General features: G+C 43.7%; 1 protein-coding gene across 2 annotated transcripts in view; it reads right to left on the reverse strand.

The window, feature by feature from the left end:
* Positions 1-11,748: 11,748 nt before the first annotated feature.
* Positions 11,749-19,382, reverse strand: part of CDKAL1 (CDK5 regulatory subunit associated protein 1 like 1) — a 715,645-nt gene continuing 708,011 nt past the window's right edge. The window contains exon 16 of one of the 2 annotated variants that reach the window (XM_045497247.1): positions 11,749-12,022. In XM_045497247.1, the coding sequence (XP_045353203.1) occupies positions 12,005-12,022 (18 nt within the window). In that variant the 3' untranslated portion in view covers positions 11,749-12,004. The remainder of the gene's footprint in view (positions 12,023-19,382) is intronic. The other variant, XM_045497246.1, reaches the window with a different exon arrangement.

The raw sequence follows: 19,382 nt of genomic DNA on the forward strand, positions 1-19,382 counted from the left end.
TTTCCTTTAACACAAAATGTTCGGAACGAAAGTGAAGAATCCTGGCTCCAAAATAGTTACACAGAAATCACCACAAAATCTCCTCAAATACGTATTTAAATTTTTTTTTTAAATCTGTATTTTTGAGAGAGGGAGACATGGTGTGAGCAGGGGACAGGCATAGAGAGAGGGAGACACAGAATCCGAAGCAGACTCCAGGCTCCGAGCTGTCAGCACAGAGCCCAACATGGGGCTCGAACCCATGAACCGTGAGATCATGACCTGAGCCAAAGTCAGATGCTTAACAAACTGAGCTGTCCAGGTGCCCCTCAAATATGTACTTCAAATCTGTTGACAATTTCTAAGTACTTGTGTGCATATATGATGAATCAATCTACTTAGCACTAAAAAAAAAAAAAAAGGCTGAAGAAGAAATTCTCAGTTCTACATGCAAATGTTTATTTTTAAAAAAAAATGCAGATGTTGCTTGGCTCACAGATCTGCCAGGCATGTAGAAGATCACTTGACACGAGGACTCCCACAAGGAACTCTGAGGGGCCAGGGATTGTGGGCTCATTTTTCATACAAGCCAGAGAATTGTTTTAAATCCCTTCCACACAATTTTATTTGCAGAAGTCCTAATGCAAACCATACTGTCTTGAGTTCGGTAAATAGCAAACACAAAATGACTCAGCCTTTTTAAAGATATTATTCCTTCGCTAACTTTGAGAGAGGAACCAGAACACCATTTTGAACGCTGGAGAAGCCCAAAGCCAGCTTCCAGATCTTTCCCCGCGGCCACTGGGGAACGCAAGCCTTCACCTTGATTGCCCTGGAAAAGGGGCAGCATTCTACCATTTTTAAATCTGATGTGGTCATTTCCAGTCTGCTCTGTCCTGGCCAGAAGCACATCGCCAAGTTCTCTGTTTTTCTAAAGGCTGAACAAGTATGGCTCACAAAAATTCATTCTGACAGGGAGTTTGAGGACTTCAAATCACATGGTATGCCTTGCTGTAGAATTCTAACATTGTAATCAAAACGGTCTGTTTTCGTGAAATCTAATTTTGACCAACTAGTTACAGGCAATGGGCATTATCAGACGGGAAATTCCATAATCCAAACAGACCAGTTATCCATCTTCTGCATTTCAGAAGAATCCTTGATGGGAGTTGAGTTTTTCCAGTTTTCTTCTATATCCATCCATCTGCTGGGTGACGTGCAACATCCCTCTCCCAGCTTCAAGTTCCATTATCTGGACAAGAGACTCAAAAATGCCTGCCCCTCCCACCAAGGAAGTAGGAAGAACATTCTAACATGATCCTGGGTGATTTGTGGCCCCCTTCTCATGAAAGTAATCCCTAGAACCACCCCAAAACACCAAAGATGAGGGAATTCTGGTTCTGAAACCAGAAGATATCTATAACTCACACAATAACAGATAAAGACAGAAAGAAAACAGAGGAGTGGTCAATATCACAGAAGAGGGAAAATTCAAACTTAAATGTTGGCAGGGATGGCCATGGTGAGAAATAAGCCATTCATTATCTCAGAAATCTGGCAAAGGTACTAGAGATAATCACTTTTCAGCATGAAGGAGGTACATATGCAATAGGAGATAAACACAGGGAAACTGTTTGGAGTTTTGCATGGAAAACAAGTTGCCCCTGGTCTCCTTCTCAACATTTATTGAGGGAAACTTCCAAAATAGAGAAAACAATAAATAAATACCCCTCCCCCCAAAAAACTCAGAGGAAATTAAAGTAATGCAGAAAGAAGAAAACTTCACGATACTACATGCATGAAATAATAAGATACCATTTAATCATAATCATAATAATCAGCATTTAAGAGCTCCCAGAAGTTAAAAACATGAAAGCCAAACTTGAAAATTCAATAGAGACTTTCACAAAATGATAAAGATGGACAAGAGGACATGAAAGGCAAGAAAATTAAGGGTTAGATGAGAATGTCCAATATCCAAATGATAAAAGTCCCATTCAAGCTGAAAATGTACATGAGTGAATATTTTTTAAATGACCTACATCAAGATGCATTATCATATTTCAGAACTCTAGAAACAAAGAACAGGTCCTAAATATTTCTAAAAAGGGAATCTACATTATACCCAAAAGAGCAGGAGTCAGAGCAGCACTGGGCATTGTGTTAGTCTGCTCAGGCTGCCATAACAAAATAGCACTGACTGGGTAGTTTAAACAAAAGAGATTTATCCTGCTATAGTTCTGGAGGCTGAAAATCCAATATGGCGGTGGTAGCATGGTCAGGTTCCAGTGACAGCTCTCTTCCTGGTTTGTCAATGGACACCTTCTTGTTGTTGCCCTCACGTTCTTCTGTGCATGTAGAGAGAGAAGGAGGTCTCTCTCTTCCTCTTTTTATTAGGAGCCCACCCTTGTGACCTTCTTTAATCTTAATTACCTCCTAAAAGCCATATCTCCAAATATAGCCACATTAGGGGTTAGGGCTTCCACATATGAATTCAGTACACAGCAGGCATCTAATCATCAATATTAGAAGCTAGAAGATAGTGGGCAATTGCCAGGGATGGGACAGGGAGGGGAATCACTAGGCAGGTAATTCCTCAAAAACAGCAACAGTGTTCAAAGGAGACTCTGCAGGTACAAAATATGACAGATGTCCACCAACAATTTACATGACATATTAAAGTTTCACACGTGGGTTGAATTTTTTAAAAGTGGGAAAGAGAATGGAGAGGAAAGGAAGCATACGGGCTAAAATACTATGGATCCCAAAAGGAACTCAGTAATATCTAAAATTGATTGGTCAAATACAGTAAAACATTGGATTGCAAGTAACTTGTTCTGTGAATGTTCTGCAAGACGAGCAAACATTTCTAATAAATTTTAACTTGATAAATGGGCGGTATCTTGCAATACAAGTAGTAAACGACGCTGAATGTCACATGATCACAACTGAGGCAATCGTTCTCTCTCACTCGCTGCGAGATCGTGGGTGATCGAATCCCATGCTCGGATGCTGGGTCTCAGGCCGCGGTGTTTGGCAGAAATCAGTGATTTTTCAGGAAGTTGGAGGGTGCCCACAGCTGGCACTAGTGTATTTTTTGTCACTTCCAAGCACCTGTGGACAGTCCTTTGCTTTTCCAGAAAGAGTGAGCTTAGGAACACTTTGCTTCATTCTAGGTCAGGCTGCCTACAGACAAAGACCCTTTCCTCTGCTGCCTTATTGCCAGTTACACTAAGTACAGTATAGGACGAGAGTTTAGTAATACTGTACTGGAGTCAACGCCCATTAGTGACAGTCAAAGTCGTCCTACACAATAACCCTCCTCTCTCTTATCTTCCTGACACTAGCCACGAAGGTTTTCAAAGGTAAATGCAGGTTAATTTGTTTATTTTTCTTTATATTTTGTATTTTATTTATGATTTTGTGTTATATTACAGTAAGGGTATCGTTTTTTATATGAATATTTTGGGGTTGTGGAATGAATCATCTTAGTATTTATTACTTATGGGGGAATTCGCTTTGATATACAAGTGCTTTGGATTACAAACATGTTTCTGGAACAAATAATGCTCACAAACCAAAGTTTTACTGTATAGCTTTATAGACTGTGACACAGATACTCTATGGTGCCCTTAATGTGTGATGCCCTTGGATACCTCCTCCCCTTAAGAGAGGCTAGAAACTGACTTGATAAACAAAAGGGAGATTGTCCTTGGTGGGCCTGAATTAATCAGGTGAAAGTCTGTGAAGAGAGAGGCCGAAAGAAGTGAGAGGCCCAAGTGGCAGCAAACATTGGGTGGCCTTGAGGAGCTGAGGGGAGGCCATGGTGGACAGCCAGCAAGAAAATGAGGACCTCAGTCCTACAACTTCGGCCAACAGGCATGTGAGCTTGGAAGAAGATTCTGAGCTCAAGAATGTAACACGGCTCAGCTGACATCTTGGTTGTGGTGGCGTGAGACCCTGAGGAGAGGACACAGTAAGGCTGTGCTTGGACTCCTGACCTACGGAGATAATGAGCTAATAAAAGTATATCACGTTAAGCCAGTAAATCTGCAGCAACTTACTATGCAACAGTACTTAATACACAGCTGTAGGATTTAGAAATATGAAGAAATGTGCCAAAAGGCATTACCATAGTTACCTTCGATATGCTGAACCAAGAGGGGTGGGGTGAGGTGGCTGACTGGTGAACGGGGACTATTTCAACTGTTGTTGTTATAAGGTTTTTATTATTTGATCTTGAAAACCATATCCATGCATTACTTGGGGGAAAATCAAGACCCTAATTTTCACAGAAGCTAACGTGAGGGAAATTTGAAGATTACAGGACTCATTTTCAAATGAAACGGGACAATGTATGTAAAAGTGCTTAAAAAATTAAAAAGTACTGTACAAAGATAAGGACTTATAATTAAGTTTCAAGATCTCAGTTTGTCATTAACTGAATATTTGTGTTCCTCTAAAACATTCATATACTGAAACCCTAACCTGCAGTGGGGCTGTATTTGGAGACGGGGACTCTACAGAAGTAAATAAGTTCAAGTGTGGTCATAAGGGTGGGTCCCTGATCCAATAGGACTAGTGTCCTAATAAGAAGAAACACCAGACAGCTCCTTCCCTCTCTCTCTGAGTGTGTGCAAACCAAGAAAAGGCCATGCGTGGACACAGAAAGAGCCTGTCTGCAAGCCAAGAAGAGAGCTCTCTCCAGAATCTGAAATGGTCAGAACCTTGATCTTAAACTTCTAGCCTCCAGAACTATAAGAAAATAAATGCCTCTTGTTCAAGCCACACAGTCTATGATATTGCGTTATGGCTCCCTGAGCAGACGAATACACAGTCGAATATTCCAGCGTGTTTTGTAGATGAATATGACAATGTTTAAAGTTCATTCTAATTATTAAATTTAAGTAGTGCTTTTAAAATGGAAAATACTGTTTCATGGGTGGGAGCAAATAAAACAAGGGCTTCCTGAATATAACACATGAGTTCAACTTGAAATTGCTATTGCTAAGTGACGACACATGTATCCAGAAAATAGCAAAAATACGGAAAAGGACACAACAAAGCAATTAGCTGATAAGGATGTGCACTAACAGTTTCACACAAGGATGCTTCCTTGGTATCACGTGTCATAGTGAAAAACTGGAGACAAGCTAAATGGCCAATAACTAGAACATTAGTTAGATAAATTATGTCACTGCCACCCGACGAAGTATAATGTGATCATTTTAAAATCAGTTCTACAGGAGTAATTAACACCTTAAGAAATCATGAACAATATAGTTCAGGGGGACATGTTACAAAACAGTGTGAGCAATACAATTCGAGTTGGGAGTGCATATGTATTTGTGAATGATCCATGCCAAGATGCTAATAGTTATCACTAGGAGTGGAAGTAGTTTTATTTTCTCATTAAGGCTTTTCTACATGTTCTAAATATTCTGTAATACACATGCTTGCTTTTGTACTGTATATATATATGCATATATTTTTTACTTGGGGACCCCATTATGATAATTTGCCTTTCATTAGTTCTCAGAGAATTTGACGAGTTGGTTCTTATATTTTAATGCAGCAGATAAACTCAAATTCAGTTCTGTCTAGCTGATTCTCTTCTAGTAGATGAGAAATGCCAGGGGGTTCCAAGTCTTGCTAATCACAAAAAGCAAAGGAAGTTGTGGTCACAAGCAATCAGCGGACAGTGTAGAGATCCATTCTGGGGCTTTGCAGCTGCTGATGCACTAGGTCGCCCGCCATGTCCACCCTATGGCACATGGCTTCCGAGACTGGACAGTGTGTTCAGAACATAGCAAATTCTTCTGGGGCAAACTTACTCTGTTCTTCTAGGGACAGAGGGTTTGGACAATGCTTTCTGCCCAAGATTTAAACGGAGTTCCCAAAGGAGAAGTGGATAGGATACTCAGCTCTCTTAGCCTTCTTGCCTCCCTCATTCCTTCTCCTCAGTTCCTTCTCCTTACAGCAAAAAACTCACTTCACTCCAAGAGGGGGACACTTGACTCTTGAAGCAGTGGGTGAACCACCTCTCAGTGCAGGGCTGAGAACTGTGTAGGCAGAGCCCTCTTAAAGGAAGCAGATGTTCCCAGGAGTTGGTAAAACTGTGGAATTATAGTGGTAATAATTAATCTGTTGTAATTTTTCCCTCACCAGCATTTGCTGAAACTATTCCAATAAGCACAGATTTGACTCATTAATTCACAATTTTTTTTAAAAGGAACCATTTCCACTAAGAAAGGAAAGTGAATGGTGTTGACAATCATTGAGAAGCCTGTAATTAACTGGAAGTGATGCTTCCTCCCTCTACAAACAAGGGAGGGAGATATACCATAATCAGGGATACTCTAAAATTTCTGAGCCACCCAGCAAATAGGTCTTTGTCTCTAGACCTCCTCAGTCACCAGTATCCCACGCCACCTCCATTTGGGACTGTTTCTGCTCCACCTAGAATCCCACGATAGAACTGCCTGGCAGATAATTCTGGTGATCAAGACGTAGGTGATCAAGGTGGAGGCCTCTCATTTCAAGGGCCTCCAGGAGTCATCCAGACAATTCTGAAGATTAAGATGGTCTTCCCTTCTCGCCGCTCCATTGCCTGCCTAACTCCCCCTCTTTCTCTCCCACCACCAAGTGTCTCTTATGAAGCAGCAACCTTAACTCAACTTGTACAGGTCCATCCGGCCTCACACAGCGGAGGTAATACTGGGTTGAGCTTCAGAGAAAGGGATGTGGGCAAGTCCTTCAACCATCTCTGCACTAGCCACTCCTTACCTCACAGCAGCACATACTACTTCAGTGATCCTCAGGTGGGGTTGGCGGAAAGAGTATGTCCCCTCTCAGGAGAAGGCATCAGAATAGAGACCTGATGTGTGGAAGTTGGCAAAGCATACTTCATTGATCGAATGTTTATTGACAAAAACTCCAAAAGCCAAGTTCAATGACACTGGTTTAGCTGGTGGGGATCCACAGAGGATAAAATAAGGAAGTATTACATGAGTTTGAAAAGAATGAGAAACACAGAAGCATTGCAACTCAAATTGAACCAAAGAAAATCTAATAAGAACTCCTGGGGAATAAAATCAGAACACTCAATGAGCAATCATTTAATCATTAATGTTGTATCTTTTTGCAAAACCTTCTGTGATACCGCTGGGTATAAGGTAAGGACTCCAGGTGACACCCTCACAGCTCTTCTAGTGCTTAACAATTCTTGACACATCCTCTCTCTAGACACTCAGCGGGGCTGAGTTCCTTTTTGGAAGACAGAAAAATAGATTGAGTGGCATTATGGGTTGAATTGTGTCCTACCCAAAATATGTTGAAGTCCTAATCCTCTAGTATCTCAGAATATAAAATCTTTGAAAATAGAGTTGTTGTAAATGTAATTAGTTAGGTCAGGATACAGTCCTACTGGGGTAGCATGGGCCCTTAATCCTGTATGACTAGTGTCCTCGTAAGAAGAGAGGAAGAGACACAGACACACAGAGTGAGAAAGCCACGTGATATTAAAGGCAGAGGTTGAAATGATGCATCTATAGGCCAAGGAACGCTAGGGTCTACCAGAAGCCAAGGAAGAATCCTCCCCTAGAACCTGCAGACAGAGCATGGCCTTGTCAACTCCCTGATTCAGATGCCTAACCTCTAGAACCGTAAGAAAACACGTCTGTTGTTTCAACCCGCTCAGTCTGCGATACGTTGTTATGGCGGCCCAATACACCGGGTGACAGGCTATGGCAACTTCCCTCCAACAATCTCTTAGGAATGCAGTCGCTCCAGCATGCACTTGGTCTGGTTGAGGATGAGGAGGACTAATGGCAGTGGGTGGGCTTCCTGGGCGTGAAGTACAGATGAGGCAGGTGTTTCATTTTTACAAAGAAGAGAAGTGAGATCCTGCCGGTGGAGATGTTCAAACATAGACGGACGCCCATTCAGCAGAGATGTTGAAAAGGATTTAGTTTTCTATATGAGGATATGGACTCTAGAATTATCTTGAACTGTCTCGCCTCCATCCAGAAGGTCCCCCATGAGAGGTATGCAAAATCCACATGGAACCACGCTAAATCTTTTTTGGTCATGGCCAGTCAAAAATAAAAATGTTTCTTATTGGGCGCCTGGGTGGTTCAGTCAGTTACGTGTCTGACTCTTGATTTAAGCTCAGATCATGATCTCACAATTCATGAGTTTGAGCCCTGTGTTGGGCTCCATCATGCGGAGTCAGCTTGGGATGCTCTCTCTCTCCCTCTCTCTCTCTGTCCCTCCCCTGCTCTCTCTCTCTTAAGATAAATAAATAAATAAACTTAAAAAAAAAAAAAAAAAGAAAATGCTTTGCAGGTTGTACCAAAAAGCCTGGAATATTGCTTAGTTGTTTCTATCTTTTCCACCTAGAAAATATTCTAGGCCTCTTGACATAGACTTTTGCCGATGCTTTCAAATAAGTATCATGTGTTGAGCACTAACCATGTTCCAAATTCTAAGTTAGTTTCCTTTTACACTTAGAGTCATATTTAATCACGTGCATTTACTCCAAGATGTGCCACATATTAGTATGACTAAGGTAGCATGATAACACCCTTCTAGAAAGACGAGGCAACTTTTCTCAAGAACCATCCTGCACAGGTAGATAACTCACGCTCAAGGTTCATGAATCACTTCAACTTTGACCCATCCAATGTTCGCTTGCAGACATAAACCAGTGTAGGATCTTGTCCTAGTAACTGCAGAGGTGGGCCAGGGAGAAGTTCCAATACCAGAAATGGCAGACCACATCTGGGCTCTGCAGCAGTGGAGGACGCAGGACATTATTATTCAGCATCACTCATTTAGCCTCATTTAGACCAAACAGATGCTGTGTGGTATACACAGTGATCTCATTAAGGGTATGGGCTCTTTTTTTCTTTAAGTATAAGCAATTATTATCCATTTTCATTGCAACCACTTAGCTTCTGTAGAGCATTTTAAGAATTTGTAATAAAATCAGGAGATAATATGACTTTTAATAACATTTATAGAAGGTATAAAGATCATCATGCAATGACTAACACCTATGTTCCCATGTCCCCAGTTTAAGAAGTTGGCCGTTTTCTTCTCCTCCGATGTGACTACACGAGTTTGAGAGCTATCTTGAAAGGGGCTCTGATGTAAGTCTCCGAATACACAAGGCTGAGCTGATTCAAACGAGTGCAGACCTGCGCAAACTGCGCAACTAAGTGTGCCCCCATTCCTCTGGTCTGTGACACCTACCAACCCTCAGAAATTTCTAAACCTACTCCCTTCCAAACCAAGGTTTCTAATTACACACCAGAATAGCATCGCTGTCATGTGAGCATGGGTTAGAGATGCCTCTGCCCATGCAAAGCCAAACTCTTCATCTCAGACCTACTGCCAGGCTCCGTGGCTGTGGGGACTCCTGTTCTACATTCCATCCCAGCCTCTGAGCTCAACGGTGCCAGGTGCAGCAGCAACACTGGGAGTCACAGTGAAACGCTGGAGTGACAGAAATCCCAACCCGTGGAGGGTCTTTGATAGGGGATGACTGTTGGCATGCCTGAGGTAGAAATAATTCATGAGTATTGACAACACTCTAGCCAAAAAGGCAGAGGGAAAGTGCGTCCACATACACACATAACCCAGGAGACAGCTCCTGGACCTCCTTCCCAGAACCTCCCAGAAAGCTCTCCACAACCAGTGGGCCCAACTCTTCCCCATTGTAACTCTAATCTGCCAATGCCAGAACCCATAAAAATATCCTCCAGCTTTCAGTGGATCAGTTTTCTCAGGATAATCACATCTTTCAAATACTTTCCTGCCTGTCAGCATTTTAAAGGATAAAGATGAACCATGAATCTTGCTTTCAGAAAAGAGTCCATTCCTGTGATCTGTTGGCTAAAACACATAGCCCCTTTCTGAAGCTTAGTCAAAGCGATTACTACTAATACAGTAGTATTAATCTATTAATTGGTTGTAGATACTTAAAATTTTAGTTCATGTTGTTAATTAATGTGAAAACCATTTAACCCGTGTCCATCAACTGATGAATGGATAGCCCAAATGTAGTATATCCACCAATGGATAAAAGACATAAAAGGGATAGAAATACTGAGAGAAGCAGACACAAAAGTCACATATTATACAATCCCATTTATGTGAAATACACAAAATAGGCAAGTATCTATAGAGACAGCAGATTAGTGGTTACCAGAAGCGAGGTGGAGAGAAGGCAGGCAGTGCTTATTTAATAGGTAAGGGGTTTCCTTTCGGGGTGATGAGAAGTTCTGAAACTAGACGGCGTTAATGGTTGCACAACATCACGAATGTAATGGCCACTAGATCGCATCCTTGAAGACAGCCACGATAGTCAATTTTATGTTCCACACATTTTATCACGATATTTAAAAAGGATTTAACCTCTGGGTTTCCATTTCCTCATTGATATTCTCAGATGTATTTTCTTTGGTACGTTATAGAAAACATAGAATACACTGCTTTGTGAAAATCGTTGCAGAAAGAAACCCATAAGTAAGCGCAACTCAAGAATTACCATGCTGAGCACACACTCAGTGGCTGACACCGCCCAAGACACCGGGTCACTGGGACAAGATGGTAAAGGCACCCCCCACACATCGCAAACCCTACAACTTCCTTATTCTCTCTCAACCCCCATCCCGGGAGAACAACGGCTCCTACGATAAATGGCTGGTCACGATTCACAATCAGAACACTATTTAGAGGCGGTTGTGGTTGTTCCTAATGTATTCTAGGTACCTGATATGCTCAGAGCACAAGACAATTTTTTCACACGATTGAACTCCTTAGGGCCTGTCTTCTAGATCATTTTGTTGGTTTAAAAAACACCGTTGCTCAATCATTGCCAAGTGTGCCCATGTGCCCGGTGGGGAAAAGAAGGGAAATTTGGTTCACTGTGCTAAGATTTCCCTTTTAAATTTCAAACTACATCTTTTATTTCTTTCAGCAACATCAAGCGTTAGCATGCCACTTGCCTCTCTGTTTCTAGGAATGAAGACTAGAAATCTTAATACGAAACATTAGCTCAGTGGGCTGGTCCAGCAGAGTAATAGATCTTTGGAACTACAGGGACAAAACCCTGCCCGGGCTTCCTCAACTCACAATAAAGCGCCGTGGTTCTTTTATTGAACCAATAGCATTTAAGTCCCAAATATATCTATGCAGAAAATAATGGCAGCTCCTCAAACAGAAGACTGAAGGAACGGTTCGGTACCAGCGCCGAAGGGCCCTGGTGCTAAAGGTGAAAATAACAGGTTGGATTAGAAAGAGCTGCTGAGACCGAAAGCAATCAACGACACCTCAGAAGTGCTTATTTGAGCTGGGATCTGTCGTATTTTACATGCAAAGCACGCTGCATTAGCAACCAGATGGTATCTTCCTTTTCCTGGTGGACTTCCTAGAAGTCCCGGAAGATTCCTGCCTGAATTAGTTCACTTTCTCTGGCCAGCCTAATAAGATTTCAGCTAGCTGACAAGTCTGAAGTGCAAGGAAAAATGAATCCCAACAGATAAGCACAACTATTTATTGGGCTTATTAAGAAGAGAGGAGAAAGAAAAGAACAACGTGGGCATCAATATAGTTGATACCTTTGAGCCTCATTCCTTTTTTTTTTTAACCCCGGAGAACTCGTAAAATCCCAGGTCTGGGAGGGATACCAGAGGTCAACAATTCAACATGCTGGATTAGTTATCGACCGCCACCTAACAAATGACATCAAAACTTGGCTTGGAACGGCATCGTTTATAATCTCACAGTTTCTAACCGTCAGGAATCTGGGTGCAGCTTACCTGGGTCTTCTGCCTCAGGGTTGCCGAAAAGCTGCAATCCCGGGGGTGGGGACAGAGGTTGTGGTCATCTGAAGGCTGGACTGGGGAAAAATCTGCCTCCAAGTCCACTCTAGCGATTGTTGGCAGGAGTCAGTCCTCATGAACTGCTGGCCGGGGGCCTCCCTCTGTTCCTTCCAATGTGAGTCTCTCCACACAGCAGCTCACAATATGGCGGCTGACTTCATCCAACAAAGAAGAGCACAAGAGAGGGAATACAAACAACACAGAAGTCACCATCTTTTGCAAACTAGCATTTTTGGGAAAATAAGTAAAGTTATGCACCATAAGATGGCCGACAGGACTAACATAAGCTCTAGTCCCCAGCTTAGAGATTCCTCTTCCGGGTTCTTCTTTCTGCCCCACTTGCTGCATATACCAAATTACTACTAATGCGGAATGCAGAAGTAACAGATGATAAATTGTTCCCCATGCTTGTGCTTGGGACTCAGACCTCTGCAGAAGGATCTCCTCCGAGCCCGCTGGTGTGAAATAAAACCCCGATCCGCCAAGATCTCTGAGTGTCGTTTGGTGGTTCCCCTCCAGCAATCCAGCCTGGTTCCATAACAATATCAGACATGATATCCCATTACGTCCTCTATTTATTAGAGGCAAGTCATAAGGTTCAACCCGCACTTAAATGGGGGGATTCCACAAGGGCCTGAACACCAGGAGGTGGGGTCCCTGGGGGCCATCTAAGAGGCTGCCTGACATCTATGCCCGTTAAACCCTTTTATCTTCCCCACAGACTCCTCAGTGGCTTCTGCTTTAACTGCTTCTGCCATGAAGAGCTAACTCACAGCCATCTGAGAGCCCTAACTAGTTAAGGAGCTCTCCTGGTTAACCTACCTGCTACTGTTTGGATTCAGGAGATTCTGTTTACTACCCAGAAACTCTTCAGAGACCCTTGAATTTGAGAGATTTATAAGGGAAAGGTTTAGAAATGGGCACTCTGCTCGTGTGACAAGACCTGGGAGTTGCAATAGTGTAGTTATTGTAAGGGGAAGTTTTAACACACCATTTAGGGTAATCTCAAGCATCATAGATATTAGAGACCAGCTGAGTTAAGGGAAAGCCAAGAACCTTGACCTCCCCATGGCCAAGTTCCTCTTAATCAGCCCCATCCTGGGCTTTCCAAACCATTTTAGAGATGCATACAGTTTTGTCTGCTTGTCCTTAAAGCTTTTAGGGAATGTTTTTTTTTTTTTTTTAATTTTTTTTTTCAACGTTTATTTATTTTTGGGACAGAGAGAGACAGAGCATGAACGGGGGAGGGGCAGAGAGAGAGGGAGACACAGAATCGGAAACAGGCTCCAGGCTCCGAGCCATCAGCCCAGAGCCCGACGCGGGGCTCGAACTCACGGACCGCGAGATCGTGACCTGGCTGAAGTCGGACGCTTAACCGACTGCGCCACCCAGGCGCCCCTAGGGAATGTTTAAAACAACTCCGGAGGGGCGCCTGGGTGGCGCAGTCGGTTAAGCGTCCGACTTCAGCCAGGTCACGATCTTGCGGTCCGTGAGTTCGAGCCCCGCATCGGGCTCTGGGCTGATGGCTCGGAGCCTGGAGCCTGTTTCCGATTCTGTGTCTCCCTCTCTCTCTGCCCCTCCCCCGTTCATGCTCTGTCTCTCTCTGTCCCAAAAATGAATAGACGTTGAAAAAAATAAAAAAAATAAAAAAAAATAAAAAAAAAATAAAACAACTCCGGACTGTGCTGTCCCTATAGAGGGTCAAAGGCAGGGTGCCAAGGATGGTTGCCTGAGTTCTGAATCTGAATCCCAGAGCTATCTGTAAAAGGGGCGGGGGCCTCAAGACAGCTGTGATGATAAGCTGGAAAGGCCTTCCAATGAATCAGGAAAGAAAAAAGCCAAAGAACCTGAGGATACAGTGACATCATAAGCCTTGGAGGTCTTGATTTCCTAAGAGACTGCATTGCATCTGGTCAGAAGGGGTTAGACAGGCATAGATATGGACTGAAGACAGGCAGTAGGAAGGGCAAGAGGGGTCAGAGGCCTGGGGCCTGGTCGGCTCCTTCCTACCACATTTCAGTGGTCACGTTCATCCTTTCTGGCAGAACGCCAATATGCCGCATTTAAAATAAGGAATACGTGGGGTGCCTGGGTGGCTCAGTCAGTTGGGCATCTGACTCTTGATTTCGGCTCAGGTCATGATCTCATGGTCTGTGAGTTCTTTGCTGACAGTGTGGAGCCTGCGTGGGATTCTCTCTCTCTCTCTCTCTCTCTCTCTCTCTGCCCCTTCCCTGCTCACTTGTGAGCCCAAGCTCTCTCTCTCTCTCAAAGTAGATAAAAACTTTAAAAAATAAATACAATACAATACACCAAGGCATCCGTGTGGGAGCTGGGTGGGATGGGTGAGGGAGGGAGAAGTGAAGGGTAACTCATCATGAGTCTGTTCCTTGCTCCATCACCTCCATGTTGTCTCAAGTTCCGTGATGGCATCCTGAGGCCTAAACTGGGGGACGGTCACATTATTCATGGATTCAGAGTGTTTGCAGCCAAAATCTAACTGACCAACTTCAAAAAAAAAAAAAAAAAAAATCACCTAATGAATTAGGAAGCAGAGACACCCGGACAGACATGGTTGCAAATGGAACGCTGTACCGAGGTGAAGGTAAAATGCCCCCGAGCCCATCTGCTGAAAAGGTTATTTCCAGTTAGTGCAACGATAAGATAGCTGGTTGAGGGTGCACTCATGTGCTGTCATGTTTTAGCTTCTCTCTTTGCCATTTACACTCTTCTCCAGCAGTGGACCATGACCGCTCCATGGGGCTGTCCTCAGCTTCCCAGATGATAGCACCCACCAACGGGAGTTAGATTTTTGTCTCTGGCTGAATCATAAGGACAAGAGGCAAAAAGTGCAAGGGCTGTAACAGCTCTCTAACCCCAATGCTTCTCAAAATGCCCTGGAGCAAATTCAGCGTGCTCATTCAGCCTCCGATGCTGAGTCACCCAGACGAACTCAAATCCCAACCAATGCAAGAAACCCCCTTCCAGAGCTGATGGGAACGCACAGGGTGCACTTCTCCAAGATGTTCTATTGAGAACCTGTCAGCACTGGCCCTCTGGAGACACGTGAATGATAGTGGGTGCAGGGATATAACGAACCAGAACCCAAACTTGCCCAATAAACCTAAATAAACACATAAGCTGCAGAATGAAGGCTTCCAGAAGCCTAAGAGCCTCTAGGCCAGTCAACTAGTGTCTCCAGTCAAAATGAGCAATCTACATCCATACTTTCCACCCTGTATTGCACGCGGGCCTGCAGTATAGGTCAAAAAAAAAAAAAAAAAAATCAAGAACGGGGAATTATATGTTTCAAGATTTAATTTCAAGGAAAATGAAGGTGCCTTCTACCAGTCCAATTTACAACTGATCAATCTTCACTCATTACAATGTCAATGTTTCTTTTATGAACCTCAGACTCTGTGGTTTACAAGTAACTCAGCTAAGGATAATACAGCAGTTTGTACTCTCAAAAGATACATGCTTTAAAGAAAAATCCGTTACCACACTAGGAGAAGGGGGCCATGATGGTTTCTTCCCCAGTCTTTTTCTACTAGGAGAAAATGCATGGTGGGTTTCTCCAAATGTGGGCTGCATAAATCTCCCATGCAGTGTGTCTGCTGGCCTCTTGTGAGATTCAAGATTACAATGAGACCAACCCATGCTTCTGTTTCCGGCCTGACTTAATAACTTACTAATTATAATTGACTGAACACCAGGCTTCAACCCACACATGTCAAGACTCATTTCTATCACCATTTTGGAGCTATTGTCTTCTACAGAGAAGCATACTGGGAAGAGACCAATGGGTCACCCGAACATGGCAGACCTGAGGTCGATATCACGATCCAGAATATGAAGCCAGATGGTCTGAGGGCCTGGGGATAGGAGTGGGGATCTGGGGTCACGCAGGCACCGCAGGATGCGGGAACGAGGTCACTGAGCCCTGGTCACTGGAATTGTATGCTCTTAGTGATAAGTGAGTGAGCACAACGCTCTGAAGGGGCATCGCATTAGGGGTTTTTCAAATAGGGGTGATTTCACACCCAGGCCCACTGCCCAAACCATCTGAATACTTTCATGTCTAGATGCCTCTGGTCTAATCCCCGTAATTGGAGTTCATTGCACTGGGGATAAAGGAAGGGGGTGGTGGCATGAGATAGTTTTCTAAAAATATGGATTTATCTCGGTTCAGGTATGATGACGGTGTAAAGGGGCAACACAGCCCACAGCAGTTTGACTAGCCCATCCTTAGCCTCTGTCATCACGAAATAGGATTGTCCTGAGAAATCGACACAGACAGAGGTTAAGTTCCTTTGACAAGTGTCTTCTTTAAAAGGTGGACTGGAAACAGAGCTCAGGACTCCGGACTCCTAACTCAATGCTCTTTCCAAGGATACCCATCGATCTTTCCATGCAAAGTGCCAGTAGGAAATATCTCTTTCCATGGCCTTCCGGCAATGGATGGAAGATGCCAGAGGCATCTACGAAATGAGGCCCAAGAAACATTTATGGAGATCGTTCTTGGCCTCAAGAAGCTGGAGGGCTGACCCCTTAATCCAGCCCCTGCATGGAGATACATTCTCCACAGGATGCAACTTCTTCAGGGCTTCTCTGGAACGGCCATGGGGTTAATCTCCCAACCATAGGAAACCTAGTTATTTACAAGTCCCAGTATCTCCTTCCCACCTCTTTCCCTTCTCCAGCTCACATGGAAGAACGCTGCACCCAGCCAACAACCTTTGCCTCAAATCTCATCAAGGTGGAAAAGCCAGCCTGTTAGCAGAGTCTGTCCCCACCCCCACACGTTTGCCAGGACAGATTTCTTCTCTCAACACTGTATTTATTACTGGGGCGTGAAACACAAATCTGCAGATGTCTTTTCCACTCGCCTGCTGTTAAGAGTCTACTCAATAATTTAGCTCTCTCTCCCTTAAGTACATTTGGTTTCTGTTGGCTGTTGCGTAAGACAGCGCGGGATGAATTCGGAGGTAGCCTGGATTCCTCCCACCCTCTCCTGCCTCCTCTGTGCTTGGCTCTTGCGAGCATCGGTTTGCAGCTGCAGGAACAGAATCTCCTTAACTCTTGGGCAGCCGCGACCATCACGCTGCTCGTTCAGAGACATAGCGCTCTGCTGTCTCTCCGTTAGATTCTCACAGCACGTGGGTAGTTACTTACAAAAACAAAAACCAAAAAACTATCACAAGAGGAGACCAGACACTGGCAACAGATAAAACAAAAGGAGGCACCGAGCTCTTTAATTAAGGTTCACGGAGGCATGTGAATCCTAGCTTTTAGTTACCCTGCTGCGCCTCTGCCTGATTAGCCACAATGCATCTGCTCGGTTTCCGGGTATCCATCTGTACTGCTAGGGCGAAATGTATTCTGGTCGCCCTGCTCCTCAATAAGATGGCTTAGAGGCATCAGCTGTAGACGGACTCACGGTTATGCGTGTCGACAGAGTGTTTCCCGCACTCCTTGCTGTGTTGACGTGTAAGATCACACCATCCTACATGTACCTGGGATTAACTCATATCCACACAGCCAGCCCAAATGAAATGCCTACCCCCGGGAAACCCGGATGGTTTGGGGATGACTCACTTCTCTGCGGACGCACTGCAAGCTGGAAATACACCTCAAACGTATCCCTTTCTTAAAGTCCACCCGTCTGTTCTTCAATGGCTCATGCCACAAAATTCCTCCTCGAGTAGATTAAAAAGACCGTGAGAATTGGGACCTTTCTACACGTTACAACGTAAGGAACTTTTCATTTCTATGTGGCACAAGTGTATTACCTGTATACAAGGATTCTTTCGCACTATGGTGAAGTGACCACCATTTGGAGTCATTGGGTAGAGCGTGCTATGTATAACTAGTTTATGTGGGCCTGTGTAATTTTAGTTTCCCCAAAGAGCTTATTTGCCTTCTTCATAAAAATGTGTAGGCACTGGGGCATCTGGGTGGCTCAGCCGGTTAAGCGTCTGACTTTGGCTCAGGTCATGATCTCACGGTTCGTGAGTTCGAGCCCCACATCAGGCTCTGTGCTGACAGCTCGGAGCCTGGAGCTTGCTTCGGATTCTGTGTCTCCCCTCTCTCTGCCCCTCCCATGCTCATGCTCTGTCTCTCAATAATAAACAAAAATGTTAAAAAAAATGTGTAAGCACTATGCAGATTCTAAAATTCTTTACTAATGTGGCATTCTGTGATCCAATAACATTGATCCCATAAACTCAGGTTCACAGAATTTGAAACAGCTGAGCTGACCTCATATACAAACTCAGACATCTGAGACTTAGAAATGTTTTCCTAAAACTGGTGAAATCCAAATAAAGTCTAGAGTTTAGTTAGAAGTAATGTATCAATAGTGGTTTTTTAGGTTTGACAAATGTATGATGGTTAACGTAAGATGTTAACATCAGGAAGAACTGGGTGACGGGTACGGGAACTCTCTGTGTGACCTTTGCAAATTTTCTGTAAATCTAGAAATTATTCCAAAAGAAACCATTTATTTAAACACATTTAAAAAATATATATATATATAAATATATATATAAATATATATATATACACCTCCATCAGAAAAGATGATGTGTGATAGGGGCAGCTGGGTGGCTCAGTCAGTTAAGAGTCCAACCCTTGATTTCAGCTCAGGTCATGATCTCACGGTTTGTGAGTTCAGGCTCTATGCTGACAGTGGGGAGCCTGCTTGGGATTCTTTCTCTCTCCCTCTCTGTCCCTCCCCCACTCATGCATGCAGGTTCTCTCTTCTTTCTCAAAATAAATAAACTAAAAAAAAAAAAAAAGACAAGATAATAAAGAGATATGCATTGAAATCTTGTCATAGCTACAAATTTGATGTCAGACAGTACTCATTAGATCATTCAGTTACTCACTGAGCACTTCATTTCCTCCAGTGTGGTACAAAGGACCTCAGCCTTTGAAGAATATCACATTCTTTTTTTCTTTTTTAATGTTTATTTATTTTTGAGACAGAGAGAGACAGAGCATGAACGGGGGAGGGTCAGAGAGAGAGGGAGACACAGAATCTGAAACAGGCTCCAGGCTCCGAGTGGTCAGCACAGAGCCCGACACGGGGCTCGAACTCACAGACCGCGAGATCATGACCTGAGCTGAAGTAGGACACTTAACCGACTGAGCCCCTCTTTTTTTCTTTTTAATGTTTTTTGAGACAGAGAGAGAGAGAGAGAGCACATGCACACAGTGGGGACGGGGCAGAGAGAGAGAGAGAGAGAAAGAGAGAGAATCCTAAGCAGGCTCCCCACTGCCAGTACAGGGTGTGATGCAGGGCTCCATCTCACCAACTGTGAGATCAGGACCCAAGCCAGAACCAAGAGTCGGACGCTTCACCAACTGAGCCACCCAGGTGCCTCAAACAATTTCACATTCTTTAGAGAATTTCAGACTGCATGTCTTGAACTATGACGATGGAACTGCTATAAAATGTGAGGAATAAGATAAGCTACAGGAGGGATTTCTCTTGTAAAGTGACCAAACCAGGAA

This window comes from Leopardus geoffroyi, chromosome B2, assembly GCF_018350155.1.
Source record: "Leopardus geoffroyi isolate Oge1 chromosome B2, O.geoffroyi_Oge1_pat1.0, whole genome shotgun sequence".
Classification (NCBI taxonomy): Eukaryota; Metazoa; Chordata; class Mammalia; order Carnivora; family Felidae; genus Leopardus; species Leopardus geoffroyi.